Source organism: Spodoptera frugiperda, chromosome 7, assembly GCF_023101765.2.
Source record: "Spodoptera frugiperda isolate SF20-4 chromosome 7, AGI-APGP_CSIRO_Sfru_2.0, whole genome shotgun sequence".
In the NCBI taxonomy this organism is placed as follows: domain Eukaryota; kingdom Metazoa; phylum Arthropoda; class Insecta; order Lepidoptera; family Noctuidae; genus Spodoptera; species Spodoptera frugiperda.
This window is the reverse complement of record NC_064218.1, coordinates 11,825,575-11,852,261: the sequence shown is the minus strand read 5'-3', so window position 1 is coordinate 11,852,261 and position 26,687 is coordinate 11,825,575. Positions and strand designations below refer to the sequence as shown.

Here is a 26,687-nt window from a genome sequence, read left to right as displayed (position 1 = left end):
GTGTAGCTTTATCCGATAACATTACCATTTTTGTCCCACATCACAAACTTATTTCATACTACGTTATTAAAGTCTCTTCAAATGAAACGTGCGTTTCCTGGCCTCAGTGACCTACAAGGAAACCAGATCATTATTAAACTTATTATCTTGATTACGCCTTTTAAAATCAAAACTATTTCATACAGACGTTTCTCTGAGGTCATCTACAATTGGACTAGCCCATCCTCGTACATGAATCTCGATGATGAAATATTGAACGCTACTTGCAATGAAGTAGATCGACGTACCGAACTATATATAGTGTACTGATATTGTAAGGTTATCAGTTGCACCCACAGCTTCATTGTAGCAAGTTCATCAGAACAACCAAAAATGAAATTGGTGAGCTATTGCAGAAATAGTAAAAAATGTGAATTTAAAAATTAGAACAAAAATATAGAGCAGTTAAAGAGTGTTTGTGGATCATCTCCTTTTGATAAAAAATGTAGTGTAACGTGTTGGAAAGAAAGAATGAAAAATCAAAGGTTTTCAATATTAGATCGTGAAAAAATAGAGCAATTATTTACAAAGCTTGACTGATATTATTATAGAGTAGTGACATTGACATTTTGAAAACAATGGTCCTTAGACAAAAATTACTATATTAAAATAACTTCCGTGTTTCAGTTCATCGTTTTAGCCGCAGTCACTTTGGCCCAGGCCGCCAAACTGGACAGGACCTACCTCCCACCCAACGCGCAGGCTTCTGCAGGATCTGCCTTCCTTGATGCTCCTCGTCAGTCCAACGGATTCCAGCAGCAATCTGGTGCCTACTCCAATGGATTCTCTCAATCAAACAACTACCAAAGTGGAGCTTACTCAGGTTTCGAAGCCCGTCCCGTGGAGCGCGCCCAGGCTGCCTTCGAGAGGAACGCTGCTATCCTTCGTCAGGATAACTCCAATGATGGAGAGACTTACGCGTATGCTTATGAGACTGAGAACGGTATCTCCGGCGAGGAGAACGGAGTGGCGACCAACGGAGTGCAGGCTCAGGGCAGCTACTCCTACACTGGGGATGATGGCAAGGTCTACTCTGTGAGGTGAGGATCTGGAGTGTAAAATATTGCGCCATCTTTACTTCTGGCTGCATTTATAGAACTTACAATAAGCAATCAATATTTACAGGTACACCGCTGATGAGAACGGTTTCCAGCCCCAGGGTGACCATCTCCCCACTCCTCCTCCCATTCCCGCTGAGATCCTGAAGGCTCTGGAACAGAACGCTCGCGATGAGGCTGCTGGCATCTACGACGATGGTGTGTAAACCAAAATTCTTCTAGCATCTATTACAAATATCTTTATTGGTGATTTTATAACTAATCATGTCCTTATTCTTCTCTAGGAAACTACCGTGAAGCTTCATACTCTGGCAACAACCAACAACAGTACTACAACAACGCTCAGAGCTCCGTCGCTGAAGTCCAAAAGTCCTACCTTCCTCCTTTCGCTCAGGGTAACAACCAGGGAAGCGGAGCTCAACCCGCCTTCAACAACAACGCCTTCGCTCGCAACAACGCCGCTCAAAGCGCTCAATCAGCTGGAGTCCAGAAATCCTACCTTGCTCCTTTCGCTCAGCGCAACAACCAAAGGAATGCTTTCCGTCAACCCACCGTCAACAACAACTCCTTTGCCAGAAACAACGCTGGATCCAACTCTGGAGTCCAGAAAGCGTACTTGCCCCCCTTCCAGAGGAACGGAGCGAGGCAATCCTTCAACGCCAGAGATGGATACCGCTACTAGAGACTGTGTATAGTTTGTTACTGTGATCTTCAATAATTTAATATAAATATATAGAACTGCCATATTCATATTTGTGATTTATTTATTGCATCCATGTGGTTTTATTACCTTTTATCAAAAACACAAGATACGTATTATGAACCAAGTTTAAAATTAGGTTCAACATTAATTACTATGAAATGTTACAAATGTCAGAAAAAATCTCATTGTATACCAATGAAGTTCACACCTACGATAACGATTGGCCGCAGAAAACTCTGCACAAATAAGAGTGGAAGGAGGGTAGGGAGGCCTGTAGTGGGACGACCACGGCTGAAAATAAGTAAATGATACCAATGGCATAGGCCCAAAGTAAACATTACAATAACTTCTAATAAAACTAATCATCATCATCGTCATCAGTCTATAAGTGGCCACTGCTGACCAAAGGCCTTTTCTCGCACTGAGAAGGATTGAGCATTAATCACCACGCTTGCTCAATGCGAATTGGCTGAATAAAACTAATAGTTGCAAAAAAATATGGATTATTAAGTAAGTAGGTACATATTTTTAATCAAAATTGCAATAATAAACAGAAAGCGCATCAGATAAACTTATTATAATGAACTCCCATCCCACGGTTGTCGTGGGACTAAATAAAGTAATTACAAGTAGTCCACTTTATTGTAATTAATAACAATTAAAACACAACATTTTGAAGGATGTCAGTGATTTATCTTCGAAATAAAATTAGTTAATAAACTGCTACTGATTAGTAGAGAGTAGAGAGTAGCAGCGCGACAATCACCGCGTCATGCGTCGCGGAATGCTGCTCATGAATATGAGCTTTTTAAACATGGCTTGAAACTAGTCGAGTTCCTCGTCAAACATTCACGTAAGCCGATAACATAATAAATGATTTAGTAAGTATGTCTCACTAAAGTTAAAATTACCAACTTTTATACAAAATGCAGTTTTGTTTTTTATTAGTCTAGTAGTGCCAAATAACGAAGCCTATTTATTACCCGCTTTATAGTAAGTGATTATCGCAAGATGAGGGAGAATCGGACTCTTGCCTGTGAAAAACCACCATTGCTGCCGCTGTGCATGACTAAAATCACGCTTGTATCTAGAATAAGTAAAACCAGTATCAGTTTGAAGTATGTTTATGAGTCAGTGGATGCAGGTGGCGAATTGTCGTTCGGCGTGGAGGACTAAGAGTGAGTCCTTTGTCCAGCAGTGGACGTCTTCAGGCTGTTGTTGATGATGATGAAAATACTTACATAATCGGGTAGTTTCCTCAGTAAAAACAAATAATTTCGACTTGTCATTACAAACGAATATTAAATAAAAACTTAATTTCCCTTTAAAAAGTAAAAAATAATAAAAGAAACTTAATCTTAAAGTACCTAAGAATGTACTAATAATTCTAAAAAAAAATACGTCACGTTGGGGGACCGCCCTAATTATTTCTTACTTGTCTACGATTTGTTCATAAGTATCACATGCTTGGTGTTAACATTAAAGTAAATTTATGTTTAAGTACTTAACTATAACGCAGAAAATAGAAATATGTATAGCGGCGCGGGCGGCGGTGTGCAGTCCGTATTCATGCGGTCCCCCAACGAGACGTATTTTTTTTTAGAATTATTAGTACATTCTTAGGTACTTTAAGATTAAGTTTCTTTTATTATTTTTTACTTTTTAAAGGGAAATTAAGTTTTTATGTCGGGGGTTTTTTAAATTTTTAATTTAATTTTTTATTTTATACTTTTTATAGGTAGGTTAGGTTAAGTTAGGCTTAGTATATTACATATACTTACTATAATTTCGATTCTTGTTAAGGTAAAGATTACATCTAAGGTCAAGCTTGTTCGCTTTAATTTTTTTTTTTTACTTATTAATTACTAGTTTTTGTTTCTATAAGTAGGCTAAAGATTACATTGGTGCCAGATTTTTTGTTTATAATAAAACGTTAAATTAAAAAAAAATATTAATTATTTTATTTTATTTTTATTTTTTTAATATTTAATTTATTTTTTTATTTTTGTTAGTACGAAAAAATTATATCTTTCAATATCTTCTTTCAGTGCGGTTTAATTTGAGACCCCATCCCAGTATATTTGCAGACCTTCGGCTAATCTCCCCATTTTCACCGCCCATAACTTTAAAACGGCTCAACCGATTTTCATCAAACATGTCTAAGAACACTCGCACATAAGTCCCCTTTCATACAAAAAAACTAAATTGAAATCACTGCATCCGTTCGGGAGTTATGATGCCACAGACAGACAGACAGACAGACAGACAGACAGACAGACAGACAGACAGACAGACAGACAGACAGACACGTCAAACTTATAACACCCCTCTTTTTGCGTCGGGGGTTAAAAATAATCACACTTTCATTCACGGATTTGATGGCCTACTTAATTTTCGACTTTTTGTAGCTAATTTTCTGAAAATAAGTGTGCTATTTGACGTAAAAATCTTACGACGTCATAAGTGTGTATTTCAGACAAAATTCGTGGAAAATATCGTTTATGTCGTTTCGATAAAAGTATTGAATTTGACTAGTAGGAAAGTAGCCTATTAACATCGGTGTCTATGTATCATTGAAATCGCGAGTTCATATACTTATAGGTATACCTATTATTTATTTACTGTCGATACGTAGAAAAACTAAAGCAATATTACCACCGAGACACATAAAGGAAGCGAAGTTTTTATAGGTAAGACATCAAATAAGCAGATACATTTCTTGACGATACTTACATTACAATAATGCAGTCATTGAACACTTGTAAAACCAGAGGAATAGAATAATCTAAAACACAATAATTTATGTGTTAATGGCATAGGACGCAAACGAGGTCACGTTTCACCTGATTGTAAGCGATCAGCGCTGCCCATGTACCTACACCCGCAACACCATATGAGTGACAAGTGCATTGGCAGCCATTTAAAAAGGATTACGCTCTTCTTAACGTATTGAAGATCGTATCAGTTCGAAAATACCCCTGACTACAGCTCATTCTACAGTAATGCTATGCGAAGAAATATATAAACACACAAATAAAGTTGTTAATTAAGGGTTTATAATAAAAATGTATAACCCCGAGTCAAGTAATCTGTCTTCGATTTGATCTTTCAGCATTTTAACTTGGTAGGTTAACTAAAATGCGTTCAGTCTTGTTGTAGGCTAATTGTGCTCACATATAGGTATTGTAGGGGACATACATTTATCATAATTAATATTTAAAAAATGTGATATTTTATTATAAAAATTAGTCAACTTCTAAGTAGTTATTGAAAACGAAGAAAATTGATTTGTCCTTACTTCCAATATTTCAAATGCAAATCTCGTTTTATACTGCTACTATAAATTAAAAAAAAAAGTCACGCGATGATACATTAGAGGTATCAAGGCGTTGCCAATCATTTAGGAAAAGGTTCTTTGAAAAAGTTTAGGCACCTGCAACTGATTGTAACATTACGTCACAATTCTCGTTAATTTTGTGACAGGTTAACTATTCGTACTTTTTTTATTGAACCGTGACATAGAACTCACGTGGGGCAGGAAAACTCTACCACTTATAATGTAATTTAACTAGTTCATGTTCCTTACTCTTTGCCGTAATAACAACCCCAACCCAAACCCCAACTTAAATTCATATATGAGCTTTAAAAATTAACATTGTTTCGATGTCCTTTTAAGACATTTTGTTTAAACAACCCTCACTGTAAGTATTGTAATGAAATAAATTAGTACGCTACATTCATTATCATAACCCATTTATTTTGCATTCGTAGTATATGATCCACTTTATGATTCCACCTTCCTAATAAAACTATAACTTTCTTACAGTGTGACCACACCTAAGGTCAGCCACAACTAAACAAGTTCATCCTCGAGCATCGCCCGCTCATTAAGAAACATTGGCCGCTACTTACGATGTAATTGATCGATTTGCACCTCACTATAAATACTGTGATAACGATACTGGGTTATCAGTTGCACTCACAGCTTCTGGGTAGCAAGTTCTGTACAACACAAGAACACAAAATGAAATTGGTGAGGATTTATTTGGAGCAATTAATTTTTTATTGAAGATAATATTGAGGCTCTTGTATCATTACATAACTTGGGTGTTTTGTTTTTTTCAGTTCATCGTCTTAGCCGCTGTTGCTCTGGCCCAGGCCGCCAAACTGGACAGGACGTACCTCCCACCTAACGCGCAGGCTTCAGCAGGATCTGCCTTCCTTGATGCTCCTCGTCAGTCCAACGGATTCCAGGGACAAACTGGTGCCTTCTCATCCAACTCCCAGAGTGGAGCTTACTCAGGTTTCGAAGCCCGTCCCGTGGAGCGCGCCCAGGCTGCCTTCGAGAGGAACGCTGCTATCCTTCGTCAGGACAACTCCAATGATGGAGAGACTTACGCGTATGCTTATGAGACTGAGAACGGTATCTCCGGCGAGGAGAACGGAGTGGCGACCAACGGAGTGCAGGCTCAGGGCAGCTACTCCTACACTGGGGATGATGGCAAGGTCTACTCTGTGAGGTAAATATTAGAAGATGATTTTTTTTTAATTAAATGATCATTATAATTATCACTAACGTCTATTGTCATTTTACAGGTACACCGCTGATGAGAACGGTTTCCAGCCCCAAGGTGACCATCTCCCCACTCCTCACCCCATCCCTGAAGAGATCCTGAAGGCTCTGGAGCAGAACGCTCGCGATGAGGCCGCTGGCATCTTTGATGACGGTGAGCAATTGTGACATATAAATTACCACCTTCAGTGATGTAACATCATTAAACAATAACTAATTTAAATATTTTTTTCTATTTGTAGGATCTTACAGCGAGGCTAAATACTCTAGCAACTCCCAGCAAACTTACTACGACAGCAACGCTCAAGCAATCAATGGCCAAAGCTCCGGCTCTGCTGCTGGAGTCCAGAAGGCGTACCTCCCCCCCTTCGCGCAGAAGGCGGGAGCGAGACAATCCTCCTTCGACGCTAGAGCCGGCTACCGGTACTAGAGACTGATGTAAATTGTTGTACATATCGGATTGTTATTCAATAAAGTATTTATTTGAACACTATTTCTGTTGATTGATTTTTAAATTCCTGTGCTTCATTCGGATTGTACATAAACACGACTGTCGGAGAAAGAAGTATTATGAATCAAAATATTTTGTAGATGAAGTCATTTCATTTATAAAAAAATAGAAATTGTATTGTAATTGAACTGACAACGTATCATAAAAAAGGAATAGTAGTTTGCATGTCATTTAATGGAACAAAGAATAAAAACATCCAAGAAAATGTTATGTGACACTCGGAAATAACAAACATAATTTAAACACCAGTTGAACGAGTGTATAGAGAGGTCTATGACCCCAAGAGATTGACAATGACACGATTGTCAAAAATTAATTCATCATAATAAATTAAGTAAAACTTCTGTCAAGCCCATGTAGTGACTTTTCCATCAACTTGTTTCACTACCGACCGCTACGGTAGCTATGAATCTATTAATTTATATTGCTAATAAACATATCATGACATAATCAATGAGCTTTGTAATACAAATACGGAAACATACAATAAAATAAAATATCTATTTAAACAAAAAACTGATAATTAGTATACTTCATACATCATCATTATATTTTATGAGTCTCAAAGCATCCACTACTGAACGTATGCCTGTATACCTAACATACGGTACCAACTTATACGTTTTTTATTTATCTTGGTCTTATGCATAAAACAGGTGCAACAATAATTGGTTATTGTGTTAATAATAAAATTATACTTAAGTAATAAATAAATAAATAAATTTAATGTACCTTATAATCAAATGTAATTTTCACTACATTTGGTTATAAGGTGGTATTGGTGGTAAGTGGATCAACCAAATCAATAGGTTTCTTAAGGGTCGGCAAAACACATGTAATGCCCCAAGTGTTGCAAGCGTTCATAGGCCACGGTAACCACTTACCATCAGGTGGGCCGTGTGTATTCTTGCCACCGTCGTCGTATAAAAAAAAAAAACCTGAAGGCAGCGTAGAATACAAACCCCTACCTTTCTCGCGGGCGTATTAGGAAGCTATTGAGGAAATTCATATTGTTAGGTAGTTAGTAATAGCCAGAAGTAAAGTCAAAGTCAAGTCAAAGTCAAAATCATTTATTTCAAATAGACCAAGAAGGCACTTTTGAACGTCAAAGCAAATATAATAATATTAATAACGTCTGTCTGTCGGTCAGTCCTCTAGTGAAGCTATTTGCTCGTTCCAAAGTGTAGATTCCTATGGAGAAGAACGAGCAAGAAACTCCATAGGTTACTCTTTTTCAATCAGATTTACAATACAATTCTTGGTTACATTGTTTCGATTGCTTCAACTATGTGAGAACAATGTAAAACTAATATACAGTCAAAGCGATAGAAAAAGAAAATAACCTAGAGGACAATAAAAATTAATGCAGTCCGGAGTTGGCAGCGCCCGTTTACGAACATGACACGTACACCAGCACCGCTCAACTCAACCATGTTGCAGGGAATCGAGCGATCCAATGGTCGTGCCACCGCCAATGAGACCTTTGAGTGAGCATGACAATTCCAAGCTGACATAAATGCATTCTACTAGTCTAATTTGATTTTAGTTAATTACAGGGCTCTCACATCTATACATATAATAAAATCGTAGAAAAGTGCTGTCTGTACATCTATACATATAATATTGAAAATAAAAATAAAAAAAATAGCAGGGGTTATTGTTATGTCGATGTCGAACCCAAAAATGTAATTAACTTTTTTTTTGTCTGTTTGTCTGTTTGTCTGTTTGTCTGTTTGTCTGTTTGTCTGTTTGTCTGTTTGTCTGTTTGTCTGTTTGTCTGTTTGTCTGTTTGTCTGTTTGTCTGTTTGTCTGTTTTTTTTTTTTTTTTTTTTTTTTTACATTTAATGGGTCGACGTTTGACCGCTATCTCACCTGATGGTAAGTGATGATGCGGCCTACGGTGGAGCACGTCTGCCCATAAGCAACCTATTCACTCGGGCCTTGAAGACACCCAGGTTATACCCATCAGGGAACACAGACTCCGGCAAGGAGTTCCACTCCCTAGCAGTTCGCACAAGGAAGCTTGAAGCGAAACGCTTCGTGCGAGTGGGTGGGATATCTACCATGAAGCGGTGACGCCTCGCCGATTGTCTTGTGGTTCGATGATGAAAAGGACTAGGGGAATCAAGTTGTGCAATTCCCCCGCACACTCTCCGAAATGTATCCGGTAAAAAACGGAAAGGCTTGCGACCTTGCGCCTGTGTTCAAGGCTTTGAAGCCGGGCCTCCACAAGCGCATCATCGTTGATGAGCTTCTTGGCACGCCTTTCAATGTGTTCGAGCGCATCTAGCTGGCATTTAGCCGAGCCGTCCCAAAGGTGAGAACAGTACTCCATACATGACCGAACCTGCGCTTGGTACAGGCTCAGCAGTTGTTTCGGTGTGAAGTACCGTCTCACCTTCGAGAGGATACCCAACTTCCTACCAGCCAGATGCGCCTTCGACTCTATATAAGAGCCGAAGTTTAGCGTTGGCGATAGAGTTACGCCCAGAAGCTCTAGATGATCCGATATTGGAACGGATACATTTCGGAAAGTAGGAGCCAGCGGAAATTGACTCCGTTTGGCAGAGAATAGACACGCCTGGGTTTTGGTAGCGTTGAACTTGACCAAGTTGGCGTCACCCCAATCGGAGACCGCCTTCAAGGACGAGTTCAACCGTTCGACCATGGATTCTCTTAGAGACTGGATCTGTGTTCCGCTAGTCCGCGCATCGGACACATACCTTTCAACAACTGTGCTGTCATCTGCATACCCAAAGATACCGGGCTTAAGCAGGTCGTTGATGTGCAGCAAAAAGAGCGTTGCTGAAAGTACTGACCCCTGAGGGACTCCGGCGTTGATACCAAATTGGTCAGACGAGCAGCCATCGATGACTACTCGAATTGACCGATCCCTCAGGAAGTCTGCAATCCATCTGCACAGATCAGCGGGAAGTCCATATGCAGGAAGCTTGCCGATAAGGCTGTCGTGCCAAACCCTGTCAAAGGCCTTCGATATATCGAGTGAGACCGCTATTGCCTCCCCGTGCTTCTCTATGGCCTCGCTCCAAATGTGGGTGGCATACGCAAGAAGGTCCCCAGTGGATCGGTTGTGGCGAAACCCATACTGCTGATCGCTGAGGAGGTCGTTACCTTCAAGGTATGCCAGGAGCCTGTTGTTAAGTACACGTTCCATACTCTTACAGAGTATGGACGTGACTGAGATTGGTCGGTAATTGTTAGGGTCGGCACGACTACCTTTTTTGGGCACAGGCTGCACGTTGGCCAGCTTCCATGCAACCGGCACTTGACCAGTCTCCAAGGAAAGTCGAAACAGGCGTGTCAGGATTGGAGACAACTCAGGCGCACAGGTTTTTAAAACCACGGCCGGGATTCCGTCGGGGCCACTGGCCTTGTTCACGTCGAGATTACGCAACGTCTTATACACCTCCTTCTGTCGGATGCGAATTTTCGACATTTTCGTCTCGCATACGTTATTTAGAGAAGGAGGTATAGCGCCACCAGTATCAAGACGTGAAGATTCCGCAAATAGAGAAGCAAACAGGTTTGCCTTCTCTACCGCGGTGTGTGCCAGCGTCCCGTTAGGCCCCAGGAGAGGTGGGAGTGAAGGACGGCAGAAGTTCGATTCAACCGCCTTGGCCAGGGACCAGAATGCTTTACTACCCGCTGGGTAAGAAGCCAGTTTGTTCCCTATTCGGCCAATGTGGTTGAACCGGGCCATCCGTAATGCCTTTTTGCATGACTTGGCAGCCCGGTTATAGGCTCTCTTCCTCTGAAGAGTGTCGTCAGCCCTACGACGCCTGGCATCCGCCCATGCCAAGTATGCCGCATGCTTTCGCGCTTCAGCACGTCTGCAGTCGGCATCGAACCATGGACGAGTCCCACCGAAAGATGTCGCGTCCGAGAATGGAATGTAGTATTCCATGCCCTGACGCAACACCCCTGTTATGGCATCCGCACAAGCTGACGGGTCTTCAGTAGAGAAGCAGACAGGCCGCCAAGGATAGGATGCAAAAAAGGATCGCATCCCATCCCAATCTGCTGACTTGTACCGCCACATCCGCCGAGATCCTCTGGGACAAGGATCCGGTGGGGAGTACGTGGATACGGATTTCACCAGACAGTGGTCAGAGCTACCCAAGGGTGACACCGAGTAGCTGTCTGGATCAGTTGTCAGCAGAAGGTCTAGGCAGTTGGCAGTGTGCGAGTCGACATCGGGCACCCTTGTGGCCTCCTGGACCAGCTGGGTCAGGCCAAGCGTTAGCGCAAGCTTACGCATTTCCCTCCCAGCATGGTCAGTGCACTGGTATGGGAACAGCCACTCCTGGTGATGGGCGTTAAAGTCCCCCAGTAACACCAACTGGGCCGAAGGGTACCTCTGCCGAGCCGCATCCGCCGTCTCCACAAGGTGCTGCGCTAATCTGGTCGTCTCCAAATCTCCGCTGTGCGACCGGTAGACACAGGCATAGAGGATTTTCTCTATGCCTGTGTCCACCAGTATCCACAAGGTTGAAAAACTGGGGTCCTCAAAGTTTCGGAGACGCCGGTAACAGACGCCGTCTTGGACGTATAGGCATACGCCTGCACGGGGAACGAAATTGTGCTCCAGGGAAAAGCCTGGGTAGTTCAGGTATGATACGTCCGACGGACATCTGATCTGGGTCTCCGAGAGAAACAAGAGCGTTGGGTTCTCGGTCTCCAGATGGTGATGGACCGCATTGAGATTTGAGTGCAAGCCTCGGATGTTGGAGAGGTGCACTTTGAGGGAGAGGAGTGCAGCCGCTGTTGAACCCTTTTCTTAGCTCTCGTTTTCATAATCGTAAATAAGTTGCTGAGAGAATGGTAGTGAAATGTTTCCCCACACAGGCGACCCCCAGACGCGCACCGCAGTTGGCTACACCATTGGGAGGCCAGCCTGGAGACTGCGGGGACGCCCGAGCCCCCCCACGTAAATCCATCGGGCCCTCTCTTCCGGTCGCCAACCGGCACGATGGCGTATACGTGGGATTTTTCGCTAGATGGCGGGGCAGCCTTTCACGTGTGGCTAGCATGCTAATTGGGCCCCCAACTATCTGCGGTCGGCCAGCGGTGCACCGTGCCTCGGATCCCGCTACCCTCCGCGACTGGCCACCCGATGCAGCCACACCAGCGCGCGCCAGATCGGTCTACCCATAGTGGAACAAACACTTCGACCCATCCTCTCGTACGGCGTCACCGAGCATCGTGGCGGAACACGGCTAGGCCGCTTGGCGACACGGTTTTGCTCGGTGGGTGGTTATAATGCCGACGGAAAACTGTTTGTCTGTTTGTCTGTTTGTCTGTTTGTCTGTTTGTCTGTTTGTCTGTTTGTCTGTTTGTCTGTTTGTCTGTTTGTCTGTTTGTCTGTTTGTCTGTTTGTCTGTTTGTCTGTTTGTCTGTTTGTCTGTTTGTCTGTTTGTCTGTTTGTCTGTTTGTCTGTTTGTCTGTTTGTCTGTTTGTCTGTTTGTCTGTTTGTCTGTTTGTCTGTTTGTCTGTTTGTCTGTTCGTCTGTGCGCGCTAATCTCAGAAACGGCTGATCCGAGTTGGATGCGGTTTTCACGAATATATTGTGGGATGCTTAAATTTACATTTAGTGTTTGTTTCATGTCAATCGGTTCATAAATAAAAAAGTTATGTCAAATTAAAGAATCACGTCGAACATTCTATGCTTATACCATTAATCTCCGCAACTATTTGACGGATTTGGTTGAAATTTGGTACAGATATAGTTTAGAACCTTAGAAAGGACATAGATATATTTTTATTTCAAAAATCAAAAAATAAAAATAAGAAATAAATTATTTATAAATAATTCTATGTCGATCGTTACACGACTTCGGTTCATGTTATTGTTTTAATTTATCGAAAAAAAGTAAATAAATAGTAAAAAGGTATGAAAAAAATAATATCAATATAATAAAACATTTAGTACAAAGAAAATGCTCTAACGGAGTATAGATAATCTATGTCGATCGTTACACGACTTCGGTTCATGTTATTGTTTTAATTCATCGAAAAAAAGTAAATAAATAGTAAAAAGGTATGAAAAAAATAATATCAATATAATTAAACTTTTAGTACAAAGAAAATGCCCGAACGGAGTATAAATAAATAATCCAAGTTGTCTTTATCCTCGATAGATGGCGTTGGGATCGAAATAGATCGCGCTATGGTTTCGTTACATTCATTTCGACACCAGCAATTTATACTGCGCTAACTCAAAAAGCGTACTTTACAGTAGAGGCGTTTAAAGGGAAAAACGTGATAACTTTTACATTAATTAAGATACTTTTATGAAATTTGGTATGCTTAATATTTAATTTATTCATTGTAATATCTCATATTTATATTTTCTTAATTATTTATATTTTTTGATTTAGCGCAAGTTAGCTGTATATAAACGTAATTCATCAAAAAAAATTACATCTTATACAAGTCTAACTTATGTTAGCGTAGTGTAGTACGGGACGTCGTAGTGCATGATCAATCATCTGATGCATATTTCAATATTTTATAAAGAACATGTACTTACTCACAAAAAGAATAGTCAACGTACCATTAATAAACTAATTAATACGTTAACACATAAGTATTTACTATGTAAAAGTCGCTAAGTCGTTCATTTTACAAACGAACAAGTATACACACGAACGCACTAAAATACGCTAACTATGAGTTAGTGCAGTGTTGCACGGATTTTGACCAAAGTGATCCCCGCGCACACTCCGCTAATAATAGTTGGCGTAATATAAATCGAGTGATTTCAAAAAGTACCTTTACTTAGCGTTTTATAAGATTTGTAACTTTCTTATTTTTGCATATTTCTTCTCAATTTTTTTATGACGTGTGTAAACACACATTTTAAGCAACTTGGCATAAAAAAAGTTTTTTCGAAATTTCGAGTTAGCGTAGTATAAATTGCTGGTGTCGATTTGGTTGGGTATCGGCCGAGCGCTTCGGTACTATCGTAGAAAAAGTGTATTATCAGTCGTATGATTATTTGTCTGTAGTGGTCCTGCTGTTTCGTATATTCTAAATTGGTTTCGTTGTATTTGTCAATTAATAAGTTTATTTGTTGGGTTTTCCTGGTTTTTTGGTTAAACTATTTAACGTAGGTTTAGTTTGATATCGATTATTAGTAGTTACTGTAGTTAGTTTTTTTAATAAAATTGTAAGTCTAATTTATAAATTAATTAGATTAGATTTAAGTCGTTTCTTTTAAATTATTTAGTTTAAGCTTGGTTATTATAGCATAGAGGATAGGTTGTAATATAGTTTCTTTTTTAATTGTTATAAATTCGTAATTCGTAGCTTTCTTTAGTTTTAAGTTAGTTTAAGTCCGTTTTTAAACTATTTTTTCAATGCCCTAAGTGAGTATACATCTATTAAATTCAAACGCAGAGCTCATTATGTTGATTTTTGAAGAGTTCCCTGGAATATCTTCCACATCTCATTTTTGAAGAGATCCCGCGAGATCGGGAACTATGTGGTTAAAACCAAAAATTTGCCGGAAGTCACTATTCCACGCGAACGAAGTCGCGGACAAAAGCTATTTACAATAATTGTATAAAGTACAGAACACATCGAAAAAACATTTATATTACTACATTTTTTCCGTTATCCTGTGGAGCCGGACCAGCTTGCCTCCAAGCATTTTTATCTTCTACATAATCATTTTTTTCGCATTATTGACACTCGCTGACATTAGTGTACGTAATTTGAGGTCCATTCTTTTGGTTAGCTCTGTGTTATACAAAATATATGATGCTATATTTAGATGTATTTATTGTACTACCAGATTATCAAGCTCCATAAATTAGAACACGCAAACACCTAAAACCAATGCCATATCTATGATAAGGTCCACTTAAATAGTCCACCTTCCTAATAGTACTTTCTTACAGTATGACCACACCTAAGGTCAGCCACAACTAAACAAGTTCATCCTCGAGCATCGCCCGCTCATTAAGAAACATTGGCCGCTACTTACGATGTAATTGATCGATTCGCACCTCACTATAAATACTGTGATAACGATACTGGGTTATCAGTTGCACTCACAGCTTCTGGGTAGCAAGTTCTGTACAACACAAGAACACAAAATGAAATTGGTGAGGATTTATTTGGAGCAATTAATTTTTAATTGAAGGTAATATTAAGGCTCTTGCATCATTACATAACTTGGATTTTTTTCCAGTTCATTGTCTTAGCCGCTGTTGCTCTGGCCCAGGCCGCCAAACTGGACAGGACGTACCTCCCACCTAACGCGCAGGCTTCTGCAGGATCTGCCTTCCTTGATGCTCCTCGTCAGTCCAACGGATTCCAGGGACAAACTGGTGCCTTCTCATCCAACTCCCAGAGTGGAGCTTACTCAGGTTTCGAAGCCCGTCCCGTGGAGCGCGCCCAGGCTGCCTTCGAGAGGAACGCTGCTATCCTTCGTCAGGACAACTCCAATGATGGAGAGACTTACGCGTATGCTTATGAGACTGAGAACGGTATCTCCGGCGAGGAGAACGGAGTGGCGACCAACGGAGTGCAGGCTCAGGGCAGCTACTCCTACACTGGGGATGATGGCAAGGTCTACTCTGTGAGGTGAGGATTAAAAAATGATAATTAAACTTTCAATAATGTCATTATATCACTAACTTCTATTGTCACATCTGCAGGTACACCGCTGATGAGAACGGTTTCCAGCCCCAAGGTGACCATCTCCCCACTCCTCACCCCATCCCTGAAGAGATCCTGAAGGCTCTGGAGCAGAACGCTCGCGATGAGGCTGCTGGCATCTTTGATGACGGTGAGCAAATCATTACTGCATAATACTAAACTAACAATGATATAATGTTGTACTACTTAGATCACTTCTAACGCTTGATTTTCATTCATATTTACAGGATCTTATAGCGAAGCCAAATACGACAGCAACCCTCGTATTGGTGCTGCCCAAAGCTCCGGCTCTGCTGCTGGAGTCCAGAAAGCGTACCTCCCCCCCTTCGCGCAGAAGGCGGGAGCGAGACAATCCTCCTTCGACGCTAGAGCCGGCTACCGTTACTAGAGACTGATGTAAATTGTTGTACATATCGGATTGTTATTCAATAAAGTATTTATTTGAACACAATATATTCGTTATAATTTAGTACTGAAACACCTCATTAAGTGTATGTATTAATAGCAAATCAATAATGAGAAATATGATTTTACATTCTTACTGCCGCATTAATATGCGGTTTTAATAGTACACTTTTTATACTACGTTCTGTCAATGGTAACAAACCTTACGGGCCGACAACCCTTATTCTATGCGGAAATACCAGCTGAACCATCTCTATCTCAAGGTCGTACCTAATTATTCGGCAAAGTCTTAATCATCATTAACCCGTTTCCGTCCACACTTGAACGTAGGCCTTTTCAAAAGCACAATACTAGCTCAATCTTTAGTCCCTCGCATACACTTTAGACACAACATACACATTTTGGAATACTTTAATATTACTATGTATTCCAAAATAAAAGTATGTTGGTACTGTCGGTCGACCCTGACATCAAGCTTGGGATCCGAGCCCAGCAGTCACGCTTACAACCACTTCTCTAATGAGGTTTGCGCTCACGATCTTAGAAAATGCTCAGCACTGATTGGGACCACCAACGAGGTAGTTACAAGTTAGTTGTAAAAACAATAAACTTTTGAATTTTATTTGTTTTTGAAGTTATCTGTAGTAAAAAGTAAAAAAGTCTTTGGTTTAGTAGCCGTAAGCGTGATGATTAATGGTCAAACCTTCTCCGTGCGAGAAGACGCTTTGATCAGCATTGGCCACTTATAGGCTGTTGATGTGATCTAGTAGCGCGACTGACTACTGGACAAGGGATGTCACGTCCGATTTCCTTATTAACGTAGAGATTTCGTATTTTTCAATTGTGTCTGGTGTCTAAAGTTTTCTTACTGGTATTATAAACCATAGCTGTTCAAACCATCAATGATTAGGTGTTACATTTTACAACTTTGTACCTTCCTTAGAAGGATGAAAGGTGTGATAGTAATATACTAATAGAGAAAAATCTAAAAAGGTATAATATTGTTTTTTTTTTTTGAAATAAACATTGTTTTATGTGAATATGGAAACTGTTTTGTAGTAAAGTGTCGGCTATGTGATTGTAATTATTGTTCATAATTATGTTATCTGTTTGTTTCCCAAAACAAAAAGAAAATGAAATAAAATAAGAACGACAAAAAATAAACACATAAGTTTTCTAATTACATATTATCACATAGTAGCACTATCACTTTATGTGTGTAATTGTATATGTATGCACCGCATCTTCAATCACCCCGCTACACTTTGATCTATGTCGTAAGCAGACAAGTAAGTGGTAGTCTTGTTTTATAAAACTTGCATAAGTAACTGATAAAGACAGATCTAGTAAGCTACTCATCACTTTCGCAATATAAATAACTACATCGCGAACTTAAACTTCAAATTAAATTTAAAAAAAACGTAACCTCAATTGCTACACAAACCGTGCTTCATATCAGCTTGCTAAGATAAAACCTCCGTGCAATATTCCTATTAGGTCATAGCCAGTGTCTAAATTATTAAAATAAATTGCCAAAGCCATCATTACCATCTAATCAGCCGGTTACAATCTTAATCAAGATGGATGATCGTAGAGATGCTCTTGTTTCTTAATAGACACATCTAAGAAAATGAATGCTCAATCAGTTTATTTTTTGCGAAGGGAATCTTTTGTCAGTTAAGTTAGTTATACGTACGGTACGTCGCGTTCTGCGCCTGAAAGAGCCATCAGACCACCACAGATGGAGCCCAGTAGGACTGATGCCCGACCCAGAGCTGCGGACTACCAAGTGGGTTACTGGGGCTCCGGCTGGAAGAGCAGGAGTAGGAGCGGCGTGGTTTCTAGTTTGTAAGAGGCTGACGTCGAGCGAGAGAGTCTCCCAAGGCGGAAGGAATGACAATGGATGACCGACCGTATCTAAAAAAAAATCTGACAATGGAATCGAGTTGAAATTCAAATTACTGGCAACAGAAAATTAAGTTTGAAAATCTTACAGAAAGTATATTTTCTAAATAGCATATAAGAAAGTATATTTTACAACATAGTAATTTACATAGAGACATCTTGACTTGAAACATGTTTGTGTGAAAATCGCGAAAAAAAAAAATTTCTTATTTTTATGGTATATCAGTATATGGGAGGCCATGTCTGCGAAAACAAATGCTTTGAATTCGTGCTTTGTAGTTGCAATCTTGCTGAATCACTTTTCTATTAATTTAAAAACTAATTACACAACAATACACTCGTCTGTTTATGTTTGTTTGTACACATTTCAAAACATCTCATGCATTTAAATATAATGTCTAAAACTTCAACTTTGTATATTTTTATCTTTCATCTCTAACACTTTTTTTTACAGTCTATCAAAGGATTTAATCTCTATAATTATCTAAGCAATGTGCATTACCAGAGCATCTGCATACATTTCGTAAGAGATCGCATCAGCCATTCTATGTCAGTCTGCAAGATTTATCAGGCCAATTTGTTTTGACATTACTGACATGTCTAGTTAACGATTTCAATAGATCATTACTCATTTAAATCTAGATACACAGGCACATGGATGGACAGGCAGAAAAGATCACATTTCAATCATGAGAAAATAGTTTAGCGTATGGGAATTTTGTTTAAAACAATTTGAAGTATTTTAATGGCTGTTTAACTACTGTATGAAGTAAGGACTTTTAGTATAAGTATCATTCTTTGTGGATAGCTAAAATGACGTGTGTTTATTTAGTACTGGATGACGTGAAGTGATGATGATGATCATGGCAATATCAAGTGTCAAGATGACATACGCAGCTACTAAGAAGTCAATACCTCTTGAGGACCTAATGTTTTAGTTGTGACTAGGTAATAAATCAACAAAATATAGGAAGTAAATTAATTAAATAGGTAAGTATTTTGTTCAAATAAATACTTTATTGAATAACAATCCGATATGTACAACAATTTACATCAGTCTCTAGTACCGGTAGCCGGCTCTAGCGTCGAAGGAGGATTGTCTCGCTCCCGCCTTCTGCGCGAAGGGGGGGAGGTACGCCTTCTGGACTCCAGCAGCAGAGCCGGAGCTTTGGGCACCACTACGAGCGTTGCTGTCGTATTTGGCTTCGCTATAAGATCCTGTAAATATGAATGAAAATCAAGCGTTAGAAGGTATCTTAGTAATATGGCATTATAATCATTGTTGGTTTAGTATTATGCTTTAATGATTTGCTCACCATCATCAAAGATGCCAGCAGCCTCATCGCGAGCGTTCTGCTCCAGAGCCTTCAGGATCTCTTCAGGGATGGGGTGAGGAGTGGGGAGATGGTCACCCTGGGGCTGGAAACCGTTCTCATCAGCGGTGTACCTGCAGAAGTGACAATAGACGTTAATGCTATAAAGATAATGAAATTGTTGAAAGTTTAACCACTCAAACGCCCGGGCGACTATAGTCGCCCAAAAAATTTTGGCGTTAAACGCCCGGGCGACTATAGCAGCCCATTTGACTTGTTCACTTCCAACGAATTTTTATCTATGACAAGCTTCAAAGAGCTTTACGAATGTTATACTAGATGGATCTGTATTAAATAACGCATCTATTGGTCGGTAAAACAGTATGCCAGGTGACAGCAAGAATATAAAAAATAATTGTTTACAAACTGTGTGTCAAGTTTTGTGAAGTGTTTGCGTTTAAAATTGAAGTATTCATTTATTTATCATCCTACTGTATTAGTGTTGTATATTAAAATAATCCTTAAGATTCATTCTTTCAAAATAAAACAACGAAAATAAATAATTAAATAACGTTTAGTCAAAACTTGTTCAAAAAAACAAACAAATATTTAGCCCGTTCTGTTAAGTTCAACTTTTTTTTATGCATTTGTGATTGATTTCTGTACTTTAATTAGTATATATTTTGATTCCTTAATAATTCAGCTTTATACTGATATTTTTTACTTTGCTATAGCTGCAATAGTTTGCTAGAAAATACACTTTGAATCGGTAACGGCATGGGGCGCTCGACGCGGTTCAACACAGATCGAGCGCGTGGGCGTACAAGGTGTTGACAGGTGTCGCACGTGAACGTTTGAGTGGTTAATTATCATTTTCTAATATTTACCTCACAGAGTAGACCTTGCCATCATCCCCAGTGTAGGAGTAGCTGCCCTGAGCCTGCACTCCGTTGGTCGCCACTCCGTTCTCCTCGCCGGAGATACCGTTCTTAGTCTCATAAGCATACGCGTAAGTCTCTCCATCATTGGAGTTGTCCTGACGAAGGATAGCAGCGTTCCTCTCGAAGGCAGCCTGGGCGCGCTCCACGGGACGGGCTTCGAAGCCTGAGTAAGCTCCACTCTGGGAGTTGGATGAGAAGGCACCAGTTTGTCCCTGGAATCCGTTGGACTGACGAGGAGCATCAAGGAAGGCAGATCCTGCAGAAGCCTGCGCGTTAGGTGGGAGGTACGTCCTGTCCAGTTTGGCGGCCTGGGCCACAGCAACAGCGGCTAAGACGATGAACTGAAAAAACCCAAGTTATGTAATGATGTAAGACCCTAAATAATTATCTCTAATTCAAAAATAATTGCTCTAAATAAATCCTCACCAATTTCATTTTGTGTTCTTGTGTTGCACAGAACTTGCTACCCAAAAGCTGTGAGTGCAACTGATAACCCAGTATCGTTATCACAGTATTTATAGTGAGGTGCGAATCGATCAATTACATCGTAAGTAGCGGCCAATGTTTCTTAATGAGCGGGCGATGCTCGAGGATGAACTTGTTTAGTTGTGGATGACCTTAGGTGTGGTCACATTGTAAGAAAGTTTTACTATTAGGAAGGTGGAGTACTAAAATGAAGTTTATTCTAGATATGACATTGGTTTTAGGTATTAACGCGGTCTAATTTATGGAGCTTGATAATCTGGTATAAATAAATACTAAATATAGCATCATATACTTTATTTAACACAGAGCTAACCAAAACAATGGATCTCAAATTACGTACACTTGTGTCAGCGAGTATAAATAATGCGAAGTTTGAAGACTAATTAGGGTGCTTTTCTACCCGAGATGTACTATGCTACTATGCGGCGAGAATTTAATAGCTAAGCAGTGGAACGATGAAATGGTTTTCACTGACACTGTACTATGCAGCGGTACAAGTAAGATATGCTATGAAATGCACTACTGCGAAGTAACTGCACAAAAGGAAGATATGCAGCTTACGTTACTCGATGTATCGATAAAATGATTAGAATGGAAGTGAGGAGGGCAGCGAGCGTGGAGAAGACGCACACTTAGTAAAATCCATTTTCACTAATAATAAACTGAAGGCACCAATTAATCGACATCTATGCGTTTGGTACCCACCAAATACATGCAAAGTAACTTAGCATAGCTTATATCTTATGGAAAAGCATCATTACGCATTTTTGGATGATTTATTTCTCGAAATAAGCGCCCCATTTAAAAACGTTAGCCTTTTGTCTTCCAACGTAATAGGATCACTTTAATAACTTTCCAGTAACCATGATATAAAAAAGTGTTTAAATAATGTTTCACGTTAAGGAAATTAAGAATATAAAGAACATCAAATCGAGCATCGAAAAACAAACATCCGTTTATCTACATTTACACTTCCAGCACTTCAACAAATGGGACATTTGCTCTAATGTATGTTTAGTTATAGTTATATTAATGTAAAATCGTAAAGATCTAGACTTATGATGTAACTTATATGACAATAAAATTTGAGCAGATCTAGGACTGTAAATGGTACAAATTAGTCGTAACGTTTTTATTGTGATACACTAAATAACCATCACGGTAAGAGCCTACCTGCTGGATTATGAGCGTCTTCTAAAAATAAGAGGAGTTTCCACCAATTACTCTTCTGGTCATTACTAACTTGCATACTATCTAACAATATGAATTTCTCCAATAGCCTCCTAATACGCCCGCGAGAAGGGTTGTTGTATGTATTCTACGCTGCCACCACGAAATGGTTGTTCCACTGATTACTAAATAACTAATAGTAATAAAAATGTCTTAATAACACAGCGATCAATAATAATTATTGTTGCACCTAATTGTATGCGTAAGACATAGATAAAGAAAGTATAAGTTGGTATGTTTAGTAGTAGACTATTGAACGTATGCCTTTATACCAAATGCACTACTATGAAATGTATATCTAGCATCTATGCTTTGAGATTCATAACATTTGATGATGAATTATGAACTTATGAAGTATACTAATTATCAGTTTGTTGTTTACATAGCTATTCTGTGTATGCTTCCGTATTTGTATTAAATAGCCCATTGATCTTATTATGATACGTTTGTTAGTGATACAAATTAATAGATTCATTGCTACGATAGCGGTAGTCGAACAAGTTAATGGAAAAGTCACTGCACAGGCTTCACAGAAGTTTGTCTTAATTTATTCTGATAAATTATGTTTTGACAATCGTATGTCGTTGATGTTTTTACCCATTGTTTTAAATTACATGTTATGCAAACTTTACACTAATCCTTTTTTATGATTAATATACAATTTTTATTATTTTATTAAGCTTACTCTAGAAAATATTTTAATTCAATATTAGAAATCAATCAACAGAAATAGTGTTCAAATAAATACTTTATTGAATAACAATCCGATATGTACAACAATTTACATCAGTCTCTAGTAACGGTAGCCGGCTCTAGCGTCGAAGGAGGATTGTCTCGCTCCCGCCTTCTGCGCGAAGGGGGGGAGGTACGCTTTCTGGACTCCAGCAGCAGAGCCGGAGCTTTGGCCATTGATTGCTTGAGCGTTGCTGTCGTAGTAAGTTTGCTGGGAGTTGCTAGAGTATTTAGCCTCGCTGTAAGATCCTACAAACAGAAAAAGAAAATAGTTAACTAAGTGATAAAGTCAATGATATAAAAATATTGAAGGTGGTAATTTATTTGTCACAATAGTTCACCGTCATCAAAGATGCCAGCGGCCTCATCGCGAGCGTTCTGCTCCAGAGCCTTCAGGATCTCTTCAGGGATGGGGTGAGGAGTGGGGAGATGGTCACCTTGGGGCTGGAAACCGTTCTCATCAGCGGTGTACCTGTAAATATTGATTGTTTATTGTAAAGCACTATAAATGCAAGTAGAAGTAATGGTGATGCAATATTTTACACTCCAGATCCTCACCTCACAGAGTAGACCTTGCCATCATCCCCAGTGTAGGAGTAGCTGCCCTGAGCCTGCACTCCGTTGGTCGCCACTCCGTTCTCCTCGCCGGAGATACCGTTCTCAGTCTCATAAGCATACGCGTAAGTCTCTCCATCATTGGAGTTGTCCTGACGAAGGATAGCAGCGTTCCTCTCGAAGGCAGCCTGGGCGCGCTCCACGGGACGGGCTTCGAAACCTGAGTAAGCTCCACTCTGGGAGTTGGATGAGAAGGCACCAGTTTGACCCTGGAATCCGTTGGACTGACGAGGAGCATCAAGGAAGGCAGATCCTGCTGAAGCCTGCGCGTTAGGTGGGAGGTACGTCCTGTCCAGTTTGGCGGCCTGGGCCAGAGCAACAGCGGCTAAGACGATGAACTGAAAAAAAAACACCCAAGTTATGTAATGATGCAAGAGCCTCAATATTATCTTCAATTAAAAATTAATTGCTCCAAATAAATCCTCACCAATTTCATTTTGTGTTCTTGTGTTGTACAGAACTTGCTACCCAGAAGCTGTGAGTGCAACTGATAACCCAGTATCGTTATCACAGTATTTATAGTGAGGTGCGAATCGATCAATTACATCGTAAGTAGCGGCCAATGTTTCTTAATGAGCGGGCGATGCTCGAGGATGAACTTGTTTAGTTGTGGCTGACCTTAGGTGTGGTCACACTGTAAGAAAGTACTAAAGGAAGGTAGAATTTATAAAGTAGAGCTTATTCTAGATATGACATTGGTTTCATATGTAAATGAGTTCTAATTTATGGATCTTGATAATCAGATAGTCTAGTAAAATAATATATCTAAATATAACATCATATACTTTGTATAACACAGAGCTAACCAAAATGGAACTTAAATTAGGTACACTAATGACAGTAAGTATTAATCCCACCAAAACATTAATGTGAAATGTGAAAGCCAAGTTTAATACATAACTTATGTTTAATTGTAGCAAAAAGGGCTTCGTAGCAAAAAGAATGGAGAGCTAAGCTAAATATATAGGTAAGATTTGACTTGGCCTATATAGTTTTCATTCCCTCAGTTATTCTATAAAGTTATTCAATTAAAACACACGTTTTTGTGTAATCCTTATAAAAACAGCGCTGGCCTGTTTCTATCTGTGTCAAATCTTACCTAATTTCTAATATCAGCTATACATTTTAAATAATAGCAAGCAGCAGTTAAGATACAGTTGTCTTTATGGACATAATGAAACACCGTAGTTTCATGTGTTGAGAGCGTTAAATTTACCTACCGTTTTGAGTTATGGAAGTGTAAAAAGTGGCACCAAATGGTTCGTGTAATATTACACTCAGCGCTGGCCATTACAGTTCCTTTAGTGCAATTGTACTTTGCGTGTCTAGATAATGCGAAAAAAATTGAAAATGCTCCTTAGGCTGCTTTTCTACCCGAGATGTATTTTACAGCTATACGGCAAGAATATAATTAGCTAATCAGTAGAACGATGTGACTATTCTCACTGACATTATGCTATGCAGCGGTATAGTTAAGATACGCTATGAAAATGCACCGCGGCAAAGTGTGTAAGGAAGGTTTGCGACTTTTATCTGTTACATTTTTTCTTTTGTCTGTTTGTCTGTGTGTCTAATCTCAAAACGTTGCCCCACATTAGGATTTCTCCTATGTTGTGGGTGCGTTTACAAAATACAAGTTCACATACACATGATGCACCTACCAGACCCGAAACAATAATTTGTGGTTCACACAAAGAGTATGCTCCGTGCGGGAATCGAAGCCTTCGCTACTATCGTTGCAGCGGCAGCCAGTTGCCCTGCCACCGCACCAACCGTAGCAGTCGAATTAGTTACATTATGTATCGGATTAGTAGAAAAGCGGAGCATAGGGCAGCGCGGCTGAGTTAGATCTTAAATTATAATATTCTTTACGGTTTGCAATTTTTTCATGCCAAGTGACAACATCAAAATAGCAGAGCATTAATTTTTGATTCTACCATAAATAAAATAAATGGATTATGAGCACTATTCCAAATGAAGTATAAGCTAGTTCTACAGATGATTTTGCATAATCTCTTCTGGCCATTACTAACTTACTATATGACAGTTATGACTTCCCCCAATAACCTCCTTATACACCCGGCTGAAGGGTAGTATCACGAAATGATTGATCCACTGATTACTAAATAGGAGCACAGTAAGCAATTATTATTGTTGCACTTAATTAATTGTGTGCATAAATCAGAGATAAATAAAACAAGTATAAGTCCGTATGTCAGGTATGCATACGTTCAGTAATGGATGCTTTGAAACTCATACAATGGAAAAATAAATAATAAGAAAAAAATATCCGAACATAGCACCTCTTCCTCTATTGAAGTCGGTAAAAATATGATGATGATATTTTTTTTAACGTTGCTTCACACTAGGATTTTCTCCTGTGCTGTATGTGTTTACAGACATACAAGACCCGAAACAACAACTTGTGGATCACACAAAGAATTCCTCCATGCGGGAATCAAACCCGCTATACTTTGCACGACAGCCGGTCGCCCAGCCACCCCAAACGTGCAGTCAATATATGATTGAATATATACAATGTGATAGGTGTGGGACTTCTAACCCGTTAAGGCTGAGTACTACATCTAAATTTATCGACAAAAAAGTAATATGGGGGTTTGAAACCCCAATTGAAAATATTGAAAAATAGCGATATTTTCGGTAAAGATTATTCAGAAATTATTTTTTTTTCTCACCAAAACATTATCAAACATATGAAAAAAGTAATGAATTAGTTAGCCAAGGTTATTAGCTACCGTTTGTCGTTTTTTTCTACGACGCATACAGCCTTTGATATCACATAAAGTAAGAAAAATATTAAAATAGCCATAATTTTAAGGGGGAGGGGATTCGACCCCTTCGACCCCCGACTTTTGTCGATAAAATTAGATGTAGTACTCAGCCTTAACGGGTTAGAAGTCCGAACCCTATCACATTGTATATATAGAATTTATAGATTTAATATGATTTTATATTTACGGGTTTCTTGTTTAAATAGCCATTATATGTATGTTTCCGTATTTGTATTAAATAACCCATTGATCATATTATGATACGATTGTTAGTAATACAAATTAATAGATTAATAGCTATCGTAGCGGTAGTCGAACAAGTTAATGGAAAAGTCACTATTATGGGCTTGACAGAAGTTTCAATCAATATATTTTGATAAATTAAGTTTCAACATTCGTGTCATTGGCAATCCCTTGGGGCATGGAGCTCTCTATAAACTCGTTCAACTTGTGTTTAAATTTTGTTTGTTATTTTATTTCCGAGTGTCACATAACATTTTCTTGGAGTCTTTTATTCTTTGTTCCATTAAATGACATGCAATCTACTATTCCTTTTTTATGATACGTTGTCAGTTCGATTAATATACAATTTCTATTATTTTATAAATTCTGATTTACTCTAGAAAAGATTTAATTCATAATACTTCTTTTATGTATAATCCGAATGAGCACAGGAATTTAGAAATCAGTCAACAGAAA

At 39.2% G+C, this 26,687-nt stretch overlaps 5 protein-coding genes across 7 annotated transcripts; 3 read left to right on the top strand and 2 right to left on the bottom strand.

Annotated features, from left to right (window-relative positions):
• The first annotated feature begins 276 nt into the window (after nucleotides 1-276).
• LOC118265842 (pupal cuticle protein 36a-like) lies at nucleotides 277-1,847 on the top strand. The gene is made up of 4 exons (XM_035579083.2): nucleotides 277-381; nucleotides 667-1,079; nucleotides 1,165-1,295; nucleotides 1,382-1,847. The coding sequence occupies exons 1-4, from the start codon at nucleotides 373-375 to the stop codon at nucleotides 1,777-1,779; spliced, it is 951 nt and encodes a 316-aa protein (XP_035434976.2). The 5' UTR covers nucleotides 277-372; the 3' UTR covers nucleotides 1,780-1,847.
• LOC118265844 (cuticle protein 3) lies at nucleotides 320-6,866 on the top strand. 2 transcript variants are annotated; one of them, XM_050695131.1, is made up of 4 exons: nucleotides 320-381; nucleotides 5,926-6,320; nucleotides 6,397-6,527; nucleotides 6,616-6,866. In XM_050695131.1, the coding sequence occupies exons 1-4, from the start codon at nucleotides 373-375 to the stop codon at nucleotides 6,801-6,803; spliced, it is 723 nt and encodes a 240-aa protein (XP_050551088.1). In that variant the 5' UTR covers nucleotides 320-372; the 3' UTR covers nucleotides 6,804-6,866. The 2 variants fall into 2 exon arrangements, with proteins under 2 accessions (XP_050551088.1, XP_035434978.2); XM_035579085.2 differs by lacking the exon at nucleotides 320-381 and adding an exon at nucleotides 5,737-5,833.
• On the top strand, nucleotides 5,781-16,020 carry LOC118265845 (cuticle protein 3-like). Of its 2 annotated transcripts, none has more exons than XM_050695134.1 (4): nucleotides 5,781-5,833; nucleotides 15,100-15,494; nucleotides 15,569-15,699; nucleotides 15,797-16,020. In XM_050695134.1, exons 1-4 carry the CDS (start codon nucleotides 5,825-5,827, stop codon nucleotides 15,955-15,957), a joined length of 696 nt encoding a protein of 231 aa, XP_050551091.1. In that variant the 5' UTR covers nucleotides 5,781-5,824; the 3' UTR covers nucleotides 15,958-16,020. The 2 variants fall into 2 exon arrangements, with proteins under 2 accessions (XP_050551091.1, XP_035434979.2); XM_035579086.2 differs by lacking the exon at nucleotides 5,781-5,833 and adding an exon at nucleotides 14,937-15,013.
• A 2,856-nt stretch (nucleotides 16,021-18,876) lies between these two features.
• LOC118265979 (cuticle protein 3-like) lies at nucleotides 18,877-20,611 on the bottom strand. Its single transcript, XM_035579296.2, has 4 exons — nucleotides 20,560-20,611; nucleotides 20,080-20,474; nucleotides 19,196-19,326; nucleotides 18,877-19,097 (listed from the first exon to the last, which is right to left on the bottom strand). The coding sequence occupies exons 1-4, from the start codon at nucleotides 20,566-20,568 to the stop codon at nucleotides 18,940-18,942; spliced, it is 693 nt and encodes a 230-aa protein (XP_035435189.1). The 5' UTR covers nucleotides 20,569-20,611; the 3' UTR covers nucleotides 18,877-18,939.
• A 1,968-nt stretch (nucleotides 20,612-22,579) lies between these two features.
• On the bottom strand, nucleotides 22,580-23,784 carry LOC118266483 (cuticle protein 3-like). Its single transcript, XM_050695130.1, has 4 exons — nucleotides 23,624-23,784; nucleotides 23,140-23,534; nucleotides 22,923-23,053; nucleotides 22,580-22,830 (listed from the first exon to the last, which is right to left on the bottom strand). Exons 1-4 carry the CDS (start codon nucleotides 23,630-23,632, stop codon nucleotides 22,643-22,645), a joined length of 723 nt encoding a protein of 240 aa, XP_050551087.1. The 5' UTR covers nucleotides 23,633-23,784; the 3' UTR covers nucleotides 22,580-22,642.
• Between the last annotated feature and the right edge of the window lie 2,903 nt (nucleotides 23,785-26,687).

Excerpts from the sequence above, each read along its gene's own strand:
- LOC118265979 (XM_035579296.2), bottom strand. Across the intron at positions 19,327-20,079 it reads GGCAAGGTCTACTCTGTGAG|GTACACCGCTGATGAGAACG; the intron begins GTAAATATTAGA and ends TCACTTCTGCAG. Across the intron at positions 19,098-19,195 it reads TGCTGGCATCTTTGATGATG|GATCTTATAGCGAAGCCAAA; the intron begins GTGAGCAAATCA and ends TCATATTTACAG.
- LOC118265845 (XM_050695134.1), top strand. Across the intron at positions 15,495-15,568 it reads GGCAAGGTCTACTCTGTGAG|GTACACCGCTGATGAGAACG; the intron begins GTGAGGATTAAA and ends TCACATCTGCAG. Across the intron at positions 15,700-15,796 it reads TGCTGGCATCTTTGATGACG|GATCTTATAGCGAAGCCAAA; the intron begins GTGAGCAAATCA and ends TCATATTTACAG.
- LOC118266483 (XM_050695130.1), bottom strand. Across the intron at positions 23,054-23,139 it reads GGCAAGGTCTACTCTGTGAG|GTACACCGCTGATGAGAACG; the intron begins GTGAGGATCTGG and ends CAATATTTACAG. Across the intron at positions 22,831-22,922 it reads CGCTGGCATCTTTGATGACG|GATCTTACAGCGAGGCTAAA; the intron begins GTGAACTATTGT and ends TTCTGTTTGTAG.
- LOC118265842 (XM_035579083.2), top strand. Across the intron at positions 1,080-1,164 it reads GGCAAGGTCTACTCTGTGAG|GTACACCGCTGATGAGAACG; the intron begins GTGAGGATCTGG and ends CAATATTTACAG. Across the intron at positions 1,296-1,381 it reads TGCTGGCATCTACGACGATG|GAAACTACCGTGAAGCTTCA; the intron begins GTGTGTAAACCA and ends ATTCTTCTCTAG.
- LOC118265844 (XM_050695131.1), top strand. Across the intron at positions 6,321-6,396 it reads GGCAAGGTCTACTCTGTGAG|GTACACCGCTGATGAGAACG; the intron begins GTAAATATTAGA and ends GTCATTTTACAG. Across the intron at positions 6,528-6,615 it reads CGCTGGCATCTTTGATGACG|GATCTTACAGCGAGGCTAAA; the intron begins GTGAGCAATTGT and ends TTCTATTTGTAG.